General features: G+C 43.2%; 1 protein-coding gene across 5 annotated transcripts in view; it reads right to left on the minus strand.

The window, feature by feature from the left end:
* Positions 1–8072, minus strand: part of DDHD1 (DDHD domain containing 1) — a 93825-nt gene extending 85753 nt beyond the window's left edge. For all 5 annotated transcript variants that reach the window (XM_079769048.1, XM_079769047.1, XM_079769045.1 and 2 more), the window contains exon 1: positions 7095–8072. In XM_079769048.1, coding sequence (XP_079625174.1) covers positions 7095–7953 — 859 coding nt within the window. In that variant the 5' untranslated portion in view covers positions 7954–8072. The remainder of the gene's footprint in view (positions 1–7094) is intronic.
* Positions 8073–18300: the final 10228 nt, after the last annotated feature.

Below are 18300 nucleotides of genomic sequence, written 5' to 3' on the forward strand. Positions count from 1 at the left end.
AAGAGAGAGGGATAGAGAGTTAGAAACATCGATGAGAGAGAAACATTGATCAGCTGCCTCTTGCACACACCCCACTGGGGATGTGCCCGCAACCAAGGAACGTGCCCTTGACCGGAATCGAACCTGGGACCCTTGAGTCCGCAGGCCGATGCTCTATCCACTGAGCCAAACCGGTTTCGGCAAAATGTAAGTTTTACTGAGGCCTAAGTGGGTGAATCTGGTAGACATGCGATACCCTGGGCCCACCTAGAAGCAACTCTATAGAATGAGAAAAAAAATAACAGATTCAGTCAATAAAATACTAACTGAAAGTTGATCATTTGTAATAAGCAGTAAAATACAAAGTGGGACTGCTTTCAACTATGTCTATATTGAGGCTCAGAAGTAATTCTAACTCTGCTCCCTATGCATCATCTACAGTTCCTGAGCAGCATATTTCATGGGCTATGATTTAGAAGTCTTATGTTTTAACACAGTTCATCTGTTCTTTTCCTGTATCATGTGTCCCAAGGGCTATCCTGAATCAATGTTCAGAATGATGATGGCTCACTGAGAGGCGGCTCAAGGAGTATTAGTAATAGATTTTCATTCATAGTTAAAATTTCACTCTAGCAAATAAAAAATTAATTCTCAATTACTTGAAAAAGCCATCCATTCAGATGGAATTTATATTTCTCTAAGATTTCCAAATATCTGAAATCTCAGGGTACAGAACTACCAATAACAATGTAATTTTTAAAGGTTGGCCTGGCCTCCACAGCCATCATCCAACAGATTTTATTTGAACATACAAGTGCAAGGATTATAAAAATCATCTAGATATAGCTTAAAGTAGTAAGACAAATATTAATGAGTGTATAATTTATTCTTATGTGGAAATTTGATAAAATTAGAAAGCAATACATAAAACAATTATTTTTATATGATCATATCAATATTTCTACTGTTTTTCTTTAGTTTTCTGACAGATGATTCCTACTTTTCACAACCTTGAATTTAACTTATCCCCTAAGCCAGGGGTATCAGAAATTATCTGTATTATGCTTCTCATCCATTAATCCAGGTGTCCTCAAACTACGGCCCGCGGGACCCCATTTTTCCGTTTTGTTTTTTTTCTTCAAAATAAGATATGTGCAGTGTGCATAGGAATTTGTTCATAGTTTTTTTTAAACTATAGTCCAGCCCTCCAACGGTCTGAGGGACAGTGAACTGGCCCCCTGTTTAAAAAGTTTGAGGACCCCTGCATTAATCCATTAATTTGTCAGTGACTCAACATCTTTTGCTGGCACAATTTCCCTTTACTAAGGCAGACTTTTTAAAGTAGAATTATAGGTTATACACAGTGGCTATAAAAATTATCTTCCTTGTTCTACTTTTAACTGAGCTTTTAGGAATGTATTGTGGCAAAAAAGAAGAGACTATATCTACACTCTCCATCAGTGTTGAAGTTTTTCTTGATAAAAGAAAACATGCACAGGTCTTAAATCAGATTACCCCACAATCAGGGATTCTAGAATTGCCTATCTCTCCATTTCTTCTGCCAGTAATTTTCATTGTAGGCTTCATGTGAAAACATTCCCATTTCCCCAGCTCTTTTCTATACCCCTACTGTCTTCATCCAATGTCCATAATTCTCAGAGGATTCTGTGACCAGCTTTTTCTTGCGCTCTACAGGAAAGGATCAGCCGTAGGGTTCCAGACATCAAAGATCTTAGCAAAGTAGAAATGACAGATCATGATGTGGAGATTAAAGTCCCAGGAAATAAAATTTGGAAGAAGGAGTAACAAAAGGTCTCTTTTATGACAACATAGTAAAGGAGGAAAGAAAAGAGGGTGCAACAGATGGAGGAAGGAAAACCATACTAAATACTTTGAATCTATATATATAAAAGCCTGATATGCTACGTGACCATTCGACCTGTAGCTATTACGCACCCTGACCACCAGGGGGCAGAGGCTCAAAGCACAGGCATGGAAACATGGAACAGACTGATGAATCTCAGAGGGAAGGGGGGTTGGGGGAGAAGGTGGGAAGAGATTAACCAACGATCTTATATGCATACTAAAGGCCCGGTGCACGCATTCATGCACCAATGGGGTCCCTCGGCCTGGTCTGCAGGGATCAGGCTAAAACCGGCAGTCCAACATTCCCGAGGGGTCCCGGATTACAAGAGGGCACAGGTCAGGCTAAGGGACCCCACTGGTGCATGAATCCCATGCACCAGGCCTCTAGTATTCATATAAAGCACTTGCATGACATGCAATATTACACTTGGGCCATATACAAACAAGGTGGATCAATAACTGACATTAGATGAGCTTTTAAACTAATGTACATTGCAAAGGGAAAGAAACGTCCTGAATGCCTTGGTCAGGTAGTGCCAAGTCCTGTGCTCCATACATGTCACTCACTAGTCATTCATATCCTTGTGTTATTTCAGTAGGTCAATGAAAAATGCTGTCTAAAGCAGGCTTAATCTGGGATGGGGTGCTCAGAAGACTTTGCCAGTTCCACAAAGCTGAGCAGCCAGGATTCTAGTGCCACCCAAAGCTGCTTTCCAGCTTGGGCTACTAGGAGATAATATAGTGAAAAAAGAATAAGATTAAAGTCTCTTAATACTTTTTCAGTCAGGCATGTCAATCCCTGGTCTCTCTCCCCTATAGTTCTGCTTTATTGGAGGCAGAAACTGATCAAGAAAGAGTGCCTTCTACCAGCTTGGATTCCACTACTTTCCCATGATGCATTGTGCCTCATAAAAAATTATTAATTAGCCTTGGCCATTTGGAACATTGTCCTATGCACCAAGAAGTGGCGGATTTGATTCTCAGTCAGGGCACATACCCAGGTTGGGAGTTCCATCCCTGGTCAGGGTGCATATGGGAGGCAACCAATAGATGTTTCTCTCTTTCCCTCTCAAATCAATAAAAACACATCCTCGGGTGACGATTTTAAAAAATATTAATTATTAAGGTTATTAATCCTTGAATGAAAAAGGATGGTTACAGCTAGGCCAAGCTAATAAACATCATATAATTTGGGTACTTACAGAAAACATAATATTCTCAATAAAATGAGGTAGAAAAGTCTTTCTACCTCATTTTATTGAGAATATTATTTGCTCTTCAATATAAAGGGTGGGGCAAAAGTAGGTTTACAATTGTTCATATGGAAAATAACACAATAATTAAGAAATAATAATACAAGAATAAATTCTGTTTCATGTACTCACAACTGTAACCTACTTTTGCCCCACCCTGTATTATGAAGACTAGTTAACTTTTAAAATATCTGAAACTTATAGTTAATGACTGCTTCTAGAAACTACAACTTCATATAAATATTTGTCAATTAAATAACTTTACAAACTTAGTCAATGAATGGATATTACAAACTCCCTAGTACATGCTGCATTTATTACTATCAGAATTGCTATGATACTATCCTAAACTCATCAAATATCCCTATAATGTTCCACATGCCATCCTGCTACTACTAAATGCTTTGGCCATGTTCTTGCTAATATTTTTTACATTCTTTTGCCTGTGATGAGGTACAGTTATGTACTAGTAGCCTTTTAAATTTTCATGTGAGTTTCTATAAGTAAGGTATAGTTTTCTAAGATCCACATAAAGTTAACAGTTAGTACTTTGTTTGGGTCAATTACTGTTCTAAGCACATTATACATAATAATTAAAACAAGCCTATGAGGTAGTTACAAAGCAGGTAGTAACTGCTTAGGAAGAACACAGGGAGCAAGGGAATGCACTTAGGGATTACTCAGCAGTGATCACTTTTTATCTAAAATGTCCACATGTAGTCAGAAAAATATCTGAACAGACAATGAAACAAACTAATTTCCCATAATTAATACCCTTTTCATATGTAATATTTGCTTCCTATCTATAGAAGATTAATTCTGTACTCTTTTTGATTCATGCACCACCAAAGTGGCTCAAATTTTATCTGCTAGTAAGAGTTCAAAAGGAAAAGTAAATATAAATTTAAGTCAACACCTTTCTTTTAGACTGGACATAGATAACTTGTTGGCCTTGACACCCAGATGCAGTGGACTGAATTAGGTCACAAAAGTCTAAATGACCACTGACTGGAATGCTTCCACCACTCTGCAGGAAGTTGTTGGACTTTTTAAAACTTTAATTACCACTATTCAAAAAGTTTCTAGAAGATTAAAAAAAAAAGTTAAATGGGATAAAGGTCAAAAGCTGCCAAATATCATAAGAGTCCTTCCATTTCAAGAAAGGCTGAATAAACCATACTGGGAATGAACCTTCCTGAGGAGGTGTGAAAACATTATATACACAGAGACCTGAAGAACCAATTAGATCAAAGTTACATGGGATTCTGTGAAAAGTGGTAAATTATGGGCCAAAAGCAGCACTGTTGTATTTTCACTATAGCTCATATGAAGGCCTGGGACACCCATGGGATTGAATCTTACACAAAATTATTTAGAAAATGCTAAAATAGGTGTTGTTGTTAAAGAAGAATGTTTCCTTTCAGGTTAACTTTTGTAGGCCCTCACTGTTTCTCACTTGACTTATGATATTAGCATTCTAAGATATTCTCCAACTCTCCAATTCAACCTTTGTGTTGTCACTAATCACCCAACAGAGAACCTTCAACTGTTTGATTCCCCTTTACTCATAGAATAAAGTTCAAACTTCTTAGCACTGGGTATCCACCCTTGTTCTTTTTCTGGCTACTTTCCCAAATGTGCCATTCATAGGCAAGTGCTTCTTTCACAAACTCTTCCTGTCCCAGACCCAACCAACACCTGTCTCTGTGGTGGTCAAATCCTAAACCTACCCTGTACGGCCCTAATTTCCTCAAAATGCCATGCAATTTCATGCTTCTGTGTCCTTGCATATGTTACCCCACCAAGCTGGAATTACTTTCCCTTTATCTCCCCATTTCTTTTGCCTGATTAAATTAATCATTTAGGACTCAGACTTACATTATCTAGGAAGCTTTCCCTACACCTTCACCCTTGGGTGGGTCAGATGCTCTTTGAATACTGAATGCACTAGACTATGAACTGCTTTAACATTTTTTAGCTGCATGACCTTGGGCAAGTTCATTAATTTCAATGAGCCTACTTCTTCATATATAGAATGTTAGTTAGCATTAATTTGATATCATTATAAAAATGAATGTGAAAAATTGCTTTGTAAATAGTAAAGCACTATGCAAGCATTAAGAATTTTACCATATGCCAAAAGAACAGAGTATTCTAGGTGAATATAGTTCAGTTGACCTAAGGGGAAGATTCATCCTTTTCCAAGGATGCCTAAAATTTTAGTCAACTTTCTGGCTCCACTAAGTCCTTGTATTTCTACATTCAAAGGAAAAATGCCTATAGTGATGTTTAGGTCATTTGAAGAGAAGACTAAGTGGGAAATTCCTGAAAGATGAGGATTGTCCTTTTCCTCACCTTTCCTAATACCTTTACAAGCATACTGGGTTATGCACATACCAATACTAGTAAAATGAAAGAGCTGAATGAATGAGTGAATACAGCATACCCTGTCCTTAATAAGCTTATAGTCAAAATGAGTGAAAAAAAAAGTGAGTGATGTGACACATCCATTACGAATCTGGCCTTGGGAAAATGGTAAATGCCTTCAATGTCATCTTAAAGTGTAGTAAGAAAGTAAATCTCTTACTATGCTTATTTTATTTGGGGATTTTCATATACATTGTAATTGCTATTATAGTGACTCACTTACCATATGAATGTTTTAATATTATGCAATCACTTATGCAATTCAATATCTACTTAATATTTACTGCACTAAGTCCTGTAACAGTTCAAGATAAAGGTGATGGACTCTGCTCATAGATGCTAAACATAGAAAGCTAAGTCATCAATGCATATAATTAATACTAGAGGCCCCATGCATGAAATTTGTGCAAGAGTAGGCCTTCCTTCCCCCGCACCCCGGACTTGGGCTAGCCCTGACTTCGTCCAGAACGTCCCGTCTAATTAGCATGTTACACTTTTATTATTATAGAAGATAAGGATGTTGTAATATGTATGGAGGACCTCAGGCTAGAGACAGTCAATGAGGACATGTGAGTTATGGCACTGAGCTCTAAAAATTAAAACTGTATCTTACAAATTATTGGTGGCCAATAGCTCCTTTTACTAGAGAATATTACCTATTCTGCTACCTGCAGTAGCAGATATTTCTAATAGTGTTCCTCCTTAATATAATTATATACCTAATTGTGTTGTTGTCTAATGAATAAGGACCCACTGCTAACATATATCACAGATAGGTGCCAGGCAGTTTCAAGTTCTTTAGGTGTATTATCTCATTTATAATCTCCGCAACAATATGAGGTAGTTATCCGTATTTTACAGACGAGGAAACCAAGGCACAGGCCTTGTAATTTTTCGAAGTCGAGATAAAAAATATGCAAACAAAGGCCTAAGAGACAAAAAACAAACAAACAAACACACACACACACACAAGTATTCCACAGAGTGAGCAGAGGCGCTTGCCAGAACTGCTTCACGCGGCGCTTTCCATCTCTCCCAAACGCACCCGGAAGGAACGCGCTCCCTCTCCCTCTCCGCCAGGGATTAATTTTCTTTACCCGATTCCATACCTGAACTGGTGATTCCCCGAGCAGATCCTCCCAAACATCCCCCACCCTTAGAGAACAGGCTGCTATTTAAATCACAGGCAGTCCGGGGTAAATGAGACCGAATCAGATCCCCGGTGGAACAAAGCTCAGGTAGAATCACGAAATGAGACCTTTTGGGCTGGGCATCCGTTCCTGGATGTCTCCAGGGGATGGCAGCAGCACCGGCTCACCCGGGAGACGCGGCCCCGGCAGGATCCTCTCCTCCTGACCCCGGGCGACTGGGATACCGCCATCTGCTGCTTCGCCCTTCACCTGCCGCCGCCGCCGCCCGCGCCGTCTCCAAACTGCTCCCACCGCACACCAGGCCTCACGCCGCCGCCGCCTCCTCCGCGGAGGTCAAGTCCCAGGCCCACGCGGGTGCGTGCCGACCCCCCTTGCAGAGGCACCCCGGCCCGCTCCCGCACCCCGGCCGGCTACTCACGGTTCCAGTACACCGGGTGGCATTCTCCTTGGGTCAAATCCACCTCGTAGAGGCCGCCCCGCACACACACCCGCTCGACGTTCACCAGCTGCTCCATCTCGGGCTCGCGCCTGGCGGTGCGCGGGATGAAGCCGCAGGCGCGGTCCTCGTCGTCCTCGTCGTCGTCGTCGTCCCCCCCGAAGCGGGAGGCCGGGCCCGCTGGGGAGGCCCGGCCGCACACATGGCCACGGTCCGGGGTCGCGGCCTGGGCTGGGCCACCCGTGGCCTGCAGCAGGGTCCGGAAGGCGAGCTCGATGCGGAGCGAGTCGTAGCCGATGAAGGGCTTCCAGGTCTTCTTGTCCTCCTTGTAGAACCAGCGCACCTCCTCCGGGCCCAGCTCCGTCACCACCTCGTAGCGGTGCCGGGCGGCCGCGCCGCCGGGCCGGGTGCGCTTCCTCTCCCCGAGACCCCCTCCCGCAGCCCCGCAGCCCCCCGAGTTCGACGGCACCAGCGGCGGCGGCTGCGGCGGCTGCAGGGACAAGGAGCTGCCGCCGCCGCTCTCGCCCTCGCTGTAGTAGCGCAGCGAGGAGCCGGACTCGGCCGAGCTGAAGTCATAGTTCTCGTCACTGAGGCAGGGGTCTAGCGCCAGGTGGTGGTTGTGCTCCTCCGCGCCGGGCGCCAAGTGCAGCCCGGGCTCCCCGCGCAGCAGGGCCAGGGGCACCTCGCCGTCGCCCGGGTCCCCGCTGGGCAGGTGCTCGAAGCAGCGGACGCTGCCGCGGAACGCCGGTTCCGCCTCCGAGCCCAGCTGCCAGGCGGCGCCGCCGCTGTCCCGGCCGTTATGCTCGGGGCCGCGCGGGGACCCGAGGCCCGGGTAATTCATGCTGAGGAGACGCCGCCGCTGCCCGGCCGCGCGGCGCTTCCGCCACACATGCACCGCCGCCGCCCTCTCCAACGGGACTTTTTAATCTTTCAAATCCCGACCGGGGCTGCGGCGGCCGCGGCGGTGGCTCCGCCCCCCACCCGAGACCCGCGTTCCGCCGTCCGCCCCATTGTCACGCAGCCCGACGTGGGCGGAGCTTGGCCCTGGCCCCGCCCCGCCCCCCCGCGCGCCCCGCCCCGGAAGCCCCTTCTCCGTCCGCGCCGCGGGCGAGCCGCGCCTCCTGCTCCCCGGGCGGCTGGTTCGGCGTCAGCTCGGGGCACCCAGCCGCCCAGGGGGGCACGCGACGCTCCTCGGATCCCTCAGTTCTTTTCCGCTTGCTTCCCGGCTCTGCTCTCTGCACAGCTGCCTCGGCCTCCGCCCTTCTGGGAGTCAGCCCAGATGTGGAGGGGCCCCCACCAATCCCGCACTGGCAATCGGGGACAGCAGACCCAAGGTCCAATTAGGATACAGATCGAGAGGGCCCTGGTAGTTGCATTTTTTCTGACCTTGGTTTTGTGACCTTAGACCCGCCTGCCGCCCCAGCTGGACCTTGTCAGTCACCTGGTTCTGGTCCTTCCAGAATTGTCAGCCCACAATAGGGCACTCCGCCCCACTCCTCATGCCTACCAATTCCTATCCTTGGCGTCACCACTCCCACTCAGAAACCCCATTCTAAACCTCCCTTCAGGTGCCACCTCCTATTATTGCTTATCTTTCAATACTTATTTCCTGTTTTCTCAACCTCAGTGTAAGGCCCTCCATGGAGACAAAGTCAATATGTCTCCACTTCTCCCACACAGTGGGTACACACTGTTTATTATAATGCTGGCAAGTCCAGCCAGTTGTAATAGAAAGATGGTTAGATTGAAAGCCAGAAAACAACTAGGCTCTAGACTTACTTTTGCTAACTAGCCACAGGCAAGTCACTTATCTCCTTGATCTCTTTGATTCTTCATCTATAACAGAAAGTCATTGTTGGATTAGGTGATCTTTAAAGTCTCTTCTAGCAATGGAATTCTGTGACCTTCAAGGTTTCTTCCTGTTCTTTATGTATCTCTGATTCTTTATCTCATTTTCTGGGTTCAGGTAGAATTCGGAGGCTCCACTTTTATATATATATATAAAAAAGTTGTATAACCCTGTATCACCTTATGTTGAGAAAATCTCCAACCTCAGTATTCTCAATTCAACATCAGACAATATTCACTGTTTTTTCCTCCCTCCCTTTGTGGTAGAATCAGATTAGGAGGACCATTTTTATTGCTGGGATCTAACATGTCAGAGATTGTTATTTAATCCAAGCAATCTCAAGCTTGTACAGTGTCTTTGTATGAGTTTTTTTTTTAAAGGCATTGCTTCCTATGGGCAGATAGAGAACCATGTACATGGACTGGATTTCTGTTCCAATTTGTGCCCATGGCTGTATAATCTTGTGCAATGAACAACCTGCTCAACTGGACACGATGGCCTTGACTCAAAGCAGTTAAGATCAGAGCTCTTGTTTCCATTTATACTCCTTTCTGAGTATTTGCTTATCAATTTCTTCTCCAGTCTTTCTGTTGACAATGTGCAGAATATAAAATCGGGTATGAGCTTTGATTCTACTTACTAGTGATGAAAGCATTCATTCTAGTGTTTTGAAGGTCACCAATATGTCAAGCATCTCTGCTAGGTTGTGATACAAAAGAGAATGGAAGAGTTTCTTCTTTAAGGGCTTTAGAACCTAGTGAGAGATAGCAGAAAAGGGAGCAGATACATTATAGTGCAGTGTAAAGAGTTTTATAAAGGGGATTTAAAATAAGGAATATCACAATGTTTAAAATATCTCTATCCCTTTAGGTTTCTTGATAGGATATAACCTATGTGTGTTGCTATCTGGTCAGATTATTTTAGCCAAATTTTAACTATTAGCTATAGTATAATTCCCGTTAATGAATATTATCCTCTATTTAAAAAGTTATTTCCTGCTATGTATTGTTTAAATGTTGTGTTTTAGGTCATATTGAGAAGGTTATCCTCTTGTGGTCCACTGTGTAAGGCTACACTCTTTTAGGTAGTATAGTCATTCTTGAAGATGTTGATCCTCAAAGATAAAAAAACAAAACAAAACACACACACACACACACACACACACACACACACACACACACACACAACCCTCCTCAAACAAACCACAGGCAGGAGAAGAGAAACCCAGATTCTCTCCTATCTTGGTGTAGACCTTGGTGAGGAGAGGTGCCAATCAGTGTTTGTGGGAGTTGAAATTGCTTCTGCACCTTGGATGTGAGCTGAGGCTAAAAGAAGAGACCCTAGTAGTTGGTCCCAGGCTGACAGTGAGTAAAAGATACTTGAAAATATAATATATAATTTCATTTAACTGTATGTGTTAATTTCCTTGTTATTCCTTAGCCATATGAAGGCAAATGCCATAAAGCTGCTCTCAACTTTCTTTTCTACTTTATTTAAAAAATATGATGTTATTAATTTCAAAGAGTAAGGGGGAGGAAGAGAGAGAATCATTGATCGGCTGCCTCCTGCACGCCCTCTACTGGGATCAAGTCCACAACTCGGGCACGTGCCCAGACTGGGAATCAAACCATGATCTTTTGGTTCATAGGTCAAGGCTCAACTACTGAGCCACATCAGCTGGGCTCTTTTCTACTTGGAAGTCATTCTTTATCTGATTCTTCCTTCTATTATTCTCCTACTTTTGCTTTCTAGAGCATCTTTCAGGTCATATAATCCTGACAAGAGGGGGAAGGGTTCCTCTATTATAGTCCCCAACTGTTGGAACAGATGTCGGGGGCTTCTCACCACTACATCATTAATGTATGCAATTGACACAGCAGTATCTGAACTTCCATGGTTATATGTAAAGCACTTTATTGCATTTTACTAATTCCCCAAGACCAAGCCTCCTTCGGATAAGCCAAATAAGTATGATTGTTCAGACTTCTAGCACTTGTGGATCCATGCTGCTGAAATAACCAGGTGGATGTGGAACCAAACCTGAGGGTGTTCTCATCGATGCAGGAGAGAAAAAGAGGCAAAGTGAGCTGGTTTGTACCATAAAAGACGGAAACAGCTCATTTGCACATCCAGCCATTATCCCCCCCCCCCCCCCCCCGCCCCTATTGGGCATATGGCAGGGGCTCTCTAACATCAGCTATCATCCCCTCCCCACCTCTCCAATGTTACATGGTGCAATTTTGGCTTCCTCTTTCCTTGGTGCCAACTTTCCTTTTTCTTCTCCAAAAAGGTTTTTCCCCCCCAATTGTTCATTTTAACCCATATTTACTTGTATAAAAATGTTAGGGGTAGCCTTATGCTATGTAATTTATTCTGAGCCATTAACCCACACCACTTGGAATGGCTTTGCACAAAGTATATAATGGAATATTTAGAAGAAAGAGGGCAGTTATATAACCATACACCATCTGTTGTGTCTCTTGTCGATAAGCCATCCACTACATTTTCAAGTTTATTTTACTTTCTATTTTTAGTATTATTATTTATCCAGTTTCTTAAAATGTGTGTCTTAGCCTGTTCCTCTGACTATAACGGAATACCATAAACAAATAGATTCTAAGCAACAAGTATTTATTTTTCACAATTCTGGAGCCTGGGAAATCCAAGGTCGTTGTGCCAGTAGATTTGGTGTCTGGTGAGGGCTTTCTGGTTAATAGATGAGCATCTTTTCACTGGGTCTGCACATGTTGGAAGGAGTTACAGAGCTCTCTGTGAGGTGTCTTTTATGATGGCCCTTATGATCTAGTCACCTTCCAAATGTCCCAACTCCTAACACCATCACCTTGGGGATTAGAATTTCAAGGGGTGAATTGTTAGGGGGACACACAGCAGAGAGTATCTTCTTTGGTGCACAGACTAAATGGAACGATAGCCTAGACTGGAGCAAGGAACATTCACTGATGTGCATTAGATGGCTACTAAGTTTCAGGTACTATACTATGTCCTTCAGTGAAGTATTCACAGTCTAGAGGTGTCTTTAAATAAACCCAGAGTGCCAAATTTTTAGTTCTTATGGGGGAATATAATTGTAAGGCCAGACCACGAGAGTCATTCTTTTGCTAAAGACAGATCAATAGAGGAAGCCGAATTACAATCAAAAGGTCCTGGTTGAGCAGAAACAACATAGGAATACATAAGAAACAAAACCATTGCTACTTCTACTTATTCATTTAACAAATATTGTTTAGTGCTATCTTGACAATAGCTTGTTTTAATTTTTATGTTTAACTGAAATTACTTAAATATAACATTATCAAATGCATTTACTTAAAAATTTATAAGAGGTCTGCCCACAAAACTGTACTTACCAACACCCTATAATTTTTTATATTCTTTCTAGAAATAAAGGTCAATGGTTATTGGTGACATATATTTAAATGAAAGAAAATGTAAATCAATACAATATTGATGCATACTCTATGAAGGTAGCCACAGAATCCTCATCAGCTTATTTTTATAAGAAAGAGATTTGGCTATACTGTATTCCTGAACATTCATTGTAAAAAAGTGAGTTAGATGATAGTGTAGGCTGCTTTGAGGTTTGCATTATGCATCCCTTGTAGATGCATTTGATGACTTTTTGTGCTCCAGGATTTTTTCCTATTTCACCCCAGAGATAAACTAAAAGTACACTTTTATTAATCACAGAGTACCTAAGTCATATGGGCCTTCAACAAAATGTAACCATAGTATTGTGCTAAGAAAGACTCAGAAGTAGCATCTTGTATGTGTGTAGTGTGTTCTGACTTTCATATAAGTGAAAAAGGAAAGGGGGAAAAAGCTATGTTTCAATAGAGATTTCTACTAGTCCAACCCTGGGTAATTTGCTGAGCTTTGAAAGGACTGAATGGCAGAATCGATTCGCTCTTTTTACAACTGCTGCTTAAGTAAGTGTGATTATCCACACAGTCAGCATTTCAAATGTTTCAGCTTGAACAATGTATGATTCTGGACTCAAAAGCCCATAGCCCTTTCCACAGCTCTCCCACTGGCTTTTTGAATCATACTAGACAGCCATTACGGTCATATCATTAATAAATTAAAATGGGATGGTAGGAAAGCAAAGTTCTTCAGATATTTAATCTTCTTCAAGACTAAACAACCTGTATTTAAATGAGAAATAAATAACAACAGCCTTGCATCTGTAACTTATTTTTCTTAAGTTCAGAACTTCAGCTTTAAACTAATTCTTAATCATCAATACCTTATAAACAGTCCTTCATCTGGTTATTCATGTTACTTCTTAAGTTAGAAATGATAAACCTTGATCCCTCATGTTACTCTCTTTCCTGGTTAGAAACTAACCCACAGGAGCTCTTGAGATCATTTTAATGAAGATATAGAGGAATAGTATATTCATTTCCTAGGGCTGCTGTAATAAATTTCCACAAACTGTGTAGTTTAAAACAACTATATATTGATTTCAGAGAGGAAGGAAGAATGAGAGATAAAATATCAATGATGAGAGAGAATAATTGATTGGCTGTCTCCTGCCTCCTGCACGCCCCCCACCAGGGACTGAGCCCCAAACCCAGGCATGTGCATGTGCATGTTCATGTGTCCTGACTGGGAATCAAACTGCTTTATAAGTCGATGCTCAAACACTGAGCCACACCAGCCGGGCTCTCCCAACTTCTGATGGTTGCTGGCAGTCCTTGGTGCTCACGTTCCTTGGTTTATAGCTGCATTACTTCAATCTCTGCCTATATCATCACATGGTCTTCCTCAGTGTACTATCTGTTTTGAAAACAGTAATAACAAATAAAACCAAAAAATAATCCATTGATGGAAATAAAAACATTGGAATAAAAATAGCAGAATGGTTAAATAATGTATTGTACGTCTATGCAGAGAGCAGTTAAAAAGAGTGTACTGGGCCTTAACCAGTTTGGCTCAGTGGATAGAGCATCAGCCTACAGACTGAAGGGTCCCACGTTGAATTCCAGTCAAGGGCAGGTACCTCAGTTGCGGGCTTGATCACCAGCCCTGGTTGGGGAGCATGCAGGAGGCAGCAAATTGATGTATCTCTCTCACACCGATGTTTCTCTCTCTCTCCCTTCCACTCTCTCTAAAAATCAATGGGGAAAAAACCCCCAGAAAGATTTCCATGTCATATTATTAATTAAAGATAGCAAGTTACAGAAAAATGATTTGTAGTTTGATCTTATTTTTACACTAGAAGCCCGATGCACAAAGATTCCTGCAGGAATGGGCCTTCCTTTCCCTGGCTGCCGGCACCGCCTTTCCGCTCTGGTCCCAGAGCCGCCTCTTTCCACTCCGGCCTGCCTTTCTACACTGCCCAGAGGCCCTGAGTGGCTGGGGCAGTGCGAAACGCCTGTGTCATCGCCATGGCGATGACGCAAGCATCCCACCCTGCCCCCGGCCCCTCCGCACCTGCATATGTAAACTAACCCACCAATGTTGTTGGGTTAATTTGCATACTCACTCCTGATTGGCTGGTGGGCGTCGTGAATGTATGGTCAATTTGCATATTTTGCTTTTATTAGTGTAGATTAAAAATGCAAACGAAACCACATTCTACGTGTGCATATATACACATATCTATAATAATAAAAGCGTAATATGCTAATTAGATCGGATGACCTTCTGGATGAAGCTGGGGCTGCGAGGGAAGCCTGAGTCCAGGTGCCTGCCAGCAGCCAGAGGGAAGCTCGAGACCTAGGTGCCTCCCGGTGGCTGGAGGGAAGTGGGTGCTGGCAGCCGGGGGAAGGAAGGCCTACTCTTGCACGAATTTTGTGCATTGGGCCTCTATTTTGTATATATTTGTACATACTCACCTACATTTATGTAAATCATTGGTAAAAGTTTGAAAGGATAAGCTACACATAGCTACTTCTGGATGGTGGGAAAGAAATGATGTTGGACTTGAAGTTCTCTATTATTTGCACTTCATATGATTACAATACATTTGTATGTTATTTGTAATAAAATAACTTTTAAAACAAGGAACACAAAATGGAGAATAATATTACTTAGTATTGAACACTTTCACCTTTGTTAGAGGTTTTTCTTTTCCATGTCAACCTAGTTGATTCAAATATTTGAATAAAATCACTATCTACAGGTGTCATAGAAATGACACATAGGTGGCAGACAGACCTAGACTCAATTCTCAGCCCTGTCAAAGACGAGCTATGTGAGCTTTGAGCCTCAGATTCACCATCAGTTTTATGAGAATAATGACAATACTTGCCCCACTTTATTGTGGTGAGAATTAAGACAAAATGAAATAAAGTGTATAAAAGCTCTTATGGAGCCTCCCACTATTGCCACCTGCCATAGCTGGCAGCAAACACACTATGCAATAGAAGTCCTTCCTAGATTTCAAAAGGTTTCCTTATTTTTCCCCCTTTGCTTTCCTTTTATGTATCCATAAGTCTTATGAACTAGAAGTAGTGGTATTCAGCATCTTATTTATTTACATTAAGTACATTATTTATAATCGTTACCTTATTTAAAAAATATTTTTATTGATTTCAGAGAGGAAGGGAGTGGGAGAAAGAGAAACATCAACAATGAGAGAGAATTATTGATTGGCTGTCTCCTCTATGCCCCCCACTGGGGACTGAGCCTGCAAGGTCTGTGCGTGACCAGGAATCCAACTGTGATCTCCTGGTTCGATGCTCAACCACTGAGCCACACTGGGTGGGCCCTTATTTATTTACATTTCAACAAACCCTGTGATTCCTCAGTTACTTAAACTTGTACTTCTCAGAACTGTTGGCCAATCCATACAGAGGTCAAGGAAAGGGACTCCACCTCTCAGTTGTCTAAGGGCCTATAATTACTCATATTGTTTTCTCTGGAGCTATTCATAAACCCATTTTGGCTCCTTTATCTTAGTGCAACTCCTTGGAGAGGCCGTAGGCTTAAATTGTAGGTGACATGGAGTACTTGTTGCAACTCTGCCCTCTCCCCTACTTAATACTGCTGGCCTTCTTAATACCGGTCGCACAACTGTGGGGTTAAGAACTAAATTAAACACACTATTCAATGTGCTTTGAAATCTTCGTGCTCGCTTCGGCAGCACATATACAATGTGCTTTGAAATCTTCTAAGGAGTCCAGGGTCCCACAAGATTCTTTGGTACCTACAAACTTTTAATCTCCTCCAAAGATCATGAAAACTATGAGAACCTCATTAGAGCTAAATGACTTTTAAGGTAAGTGAAACTTGAAGTTTTTTGATTTGAAGACTTACTAGTCTGAGTCAGAGGTGAAAACATGAAATTATTGTAATTCTCAGGGAGGAAAAAGATGCAAATAGAATTTGATTCTCAGTGGCACCTTTTGACTTCTTTAAATAATGGTGAGGCAATTTTTCCTGCTTGTAAAATGAAGGGCAATTGAAATGACCTCTCTCTCCAGTGGTCTCAGTTATTAGCGGAAACTGACAAAAGTTCAAGTGAACAAATATGTATCAAATGTTTATTAAGTGCCAGTCAAGCACTGTTTTAGGGACAGAACTTACACTCCAGTGGGAAGGACTGACAGTTAAACATGCAGTGGTGAGGTTGAAAGGAGCCATGAGAATGGTCTTGATGGTGGCTGTTACAACACTTAGATGGATGCTCCACCCACCTGCGAGGGCAAGGATGGGACTTTTCAGTCCCAGAAGCTTTCCCAGAGCAAGAGTTGCCTTAAGCAGAACCTGAGAAATGAATAACAGGTAGTTGAACAGGGGAGCAGAGGTGGGGGTGCAGAAGAAAATTGAAGTCAGAAAGAACCAAGAAAGGATTGGAAGAACTAGAATAGAGAGTAGGGCAGGAGAGATGAAAAAATGCACATTATCAGAAAAGCTAAACAATTTAAGACAATAATAGATACTGTAGATGTTTAAGGTATTTTGAAAAAATGATAAATTATTTTATGTGTGCTTCTTGGAGAAGATCACATCACACTGTATTTAAATAATGGGCTTACGTGCCCAGCAATGATCAGAGAATTGACCTTCCTTAAATCAATCCAGTTGTCAGCACTTGGATAACTCTGGCATCATCTAGCACAGAGCCTTGCCACTCGGTCTATATTGCTCAGGGCACTTTCCGATATTTGTTTCATTTCGAGACCTGCACTGATATTATCATCATTCTCACATGCTCCGGGAGTCATTGTTCCGCTTTTGATAGGAAGGGCATCGCAAAGCTCAAGCTGCTTTAGAATATTTCCTCAATAGGTGTGCCATGGTGGGTCCCTCCCTCCTACCTGGTCTAATACACAGGGGTGGGGCAAAAGTAGGTTTACAGTTGTGAGTAGGGGAAACACAGAGTTTATTCTTGTATTATTATGTATTATATTATTTTCCATTCGAATGACTGTAAACTTACTTTTGCCCCTCTGGCAAACCCTAATTTAAAGCACTTTCTTGGGAGAAACCAAGATGGCGGCATAGGTTAAACACCTAACCTACAGCCGGGCACAACAATTTCTAAAACACAACTAAAAATCAAAACGACATCATCCAGAACCACAGGAAAGCTGGCTGACTGAAATGCCCACAATTAGAAGGAAAGAGAGGACCACAAGGAAAATCAGGGAAGCCGTAAAAGCTTGAGGTATGGAGACACGGGCGGAGACACGAGCCCGCGCGCGTGCGGGGAAGACGGAGCCGGAGAGGAAGGGGCGGCTGACGGCCTGGCTGGCGTTCTCTGGCGGGAAGGAGATAAAAGCGCCACATTGTGCTGAACCCCAGCTCCGACTGCACTGAACCCCAGTCCCGGGCGAAACCCTGGAAAGCCGGGCTCATGCTGGGGGAGTCTGGGCTGTGGGACAGAGACACAGAGGAGCTGCGCCAGAGCCGCGCACGGGAATGTGCGCAGAGGAGGGACTGTTGCCTGTGCCGCTGGATTGCCCTAGCGGGAGGGAGACAAGGGCTCCGGACTGTGCTGAACCCCCAGTTCCAACTGCACTGAACCCCAGTTCCGGGAAAGACCCGGGGAAGCCAGGCTCATACTGGGGAAAGCTGGGCTGTGGGGCAGAGGTGCAGAGAGGCGGCGAAGAGCAGAGCACCGGAGGCGCGCAGGGGATTGTGCGCGGAGGATGGGCTGCTGACTGTGCGGCTGAGTCGCCCTGGAGGGAAGGAGACAAAAGCGCCAGACTGCGGTGAGCCCCAATTCTGACTACACGGAAACCCAGTTCTGGGCGAGAATCTGGGAATCCAGATTCATTGGGGGAGAGACTAGACTGTTTGGCAGCGCGCGAAACTCCAGGGCGCTTTTCTCTCAGAGGTGTTTGCTGGGAGTACGGAGGGACACTGAGA

This window comes from Cnephaeus nilssonii (assembly GCF_951640355.1).
Source record: "Cnephaeus nilssonii genome assembly, chromosome: 4".
NCBI classification, from domain to species: domain Eukaryota; kingdom Metazoa; phylum Chordata; class Mammalia; order Chiroptera; family Vespertilionidae; genus Cnephaeus; species Cnephaeus nilssonii.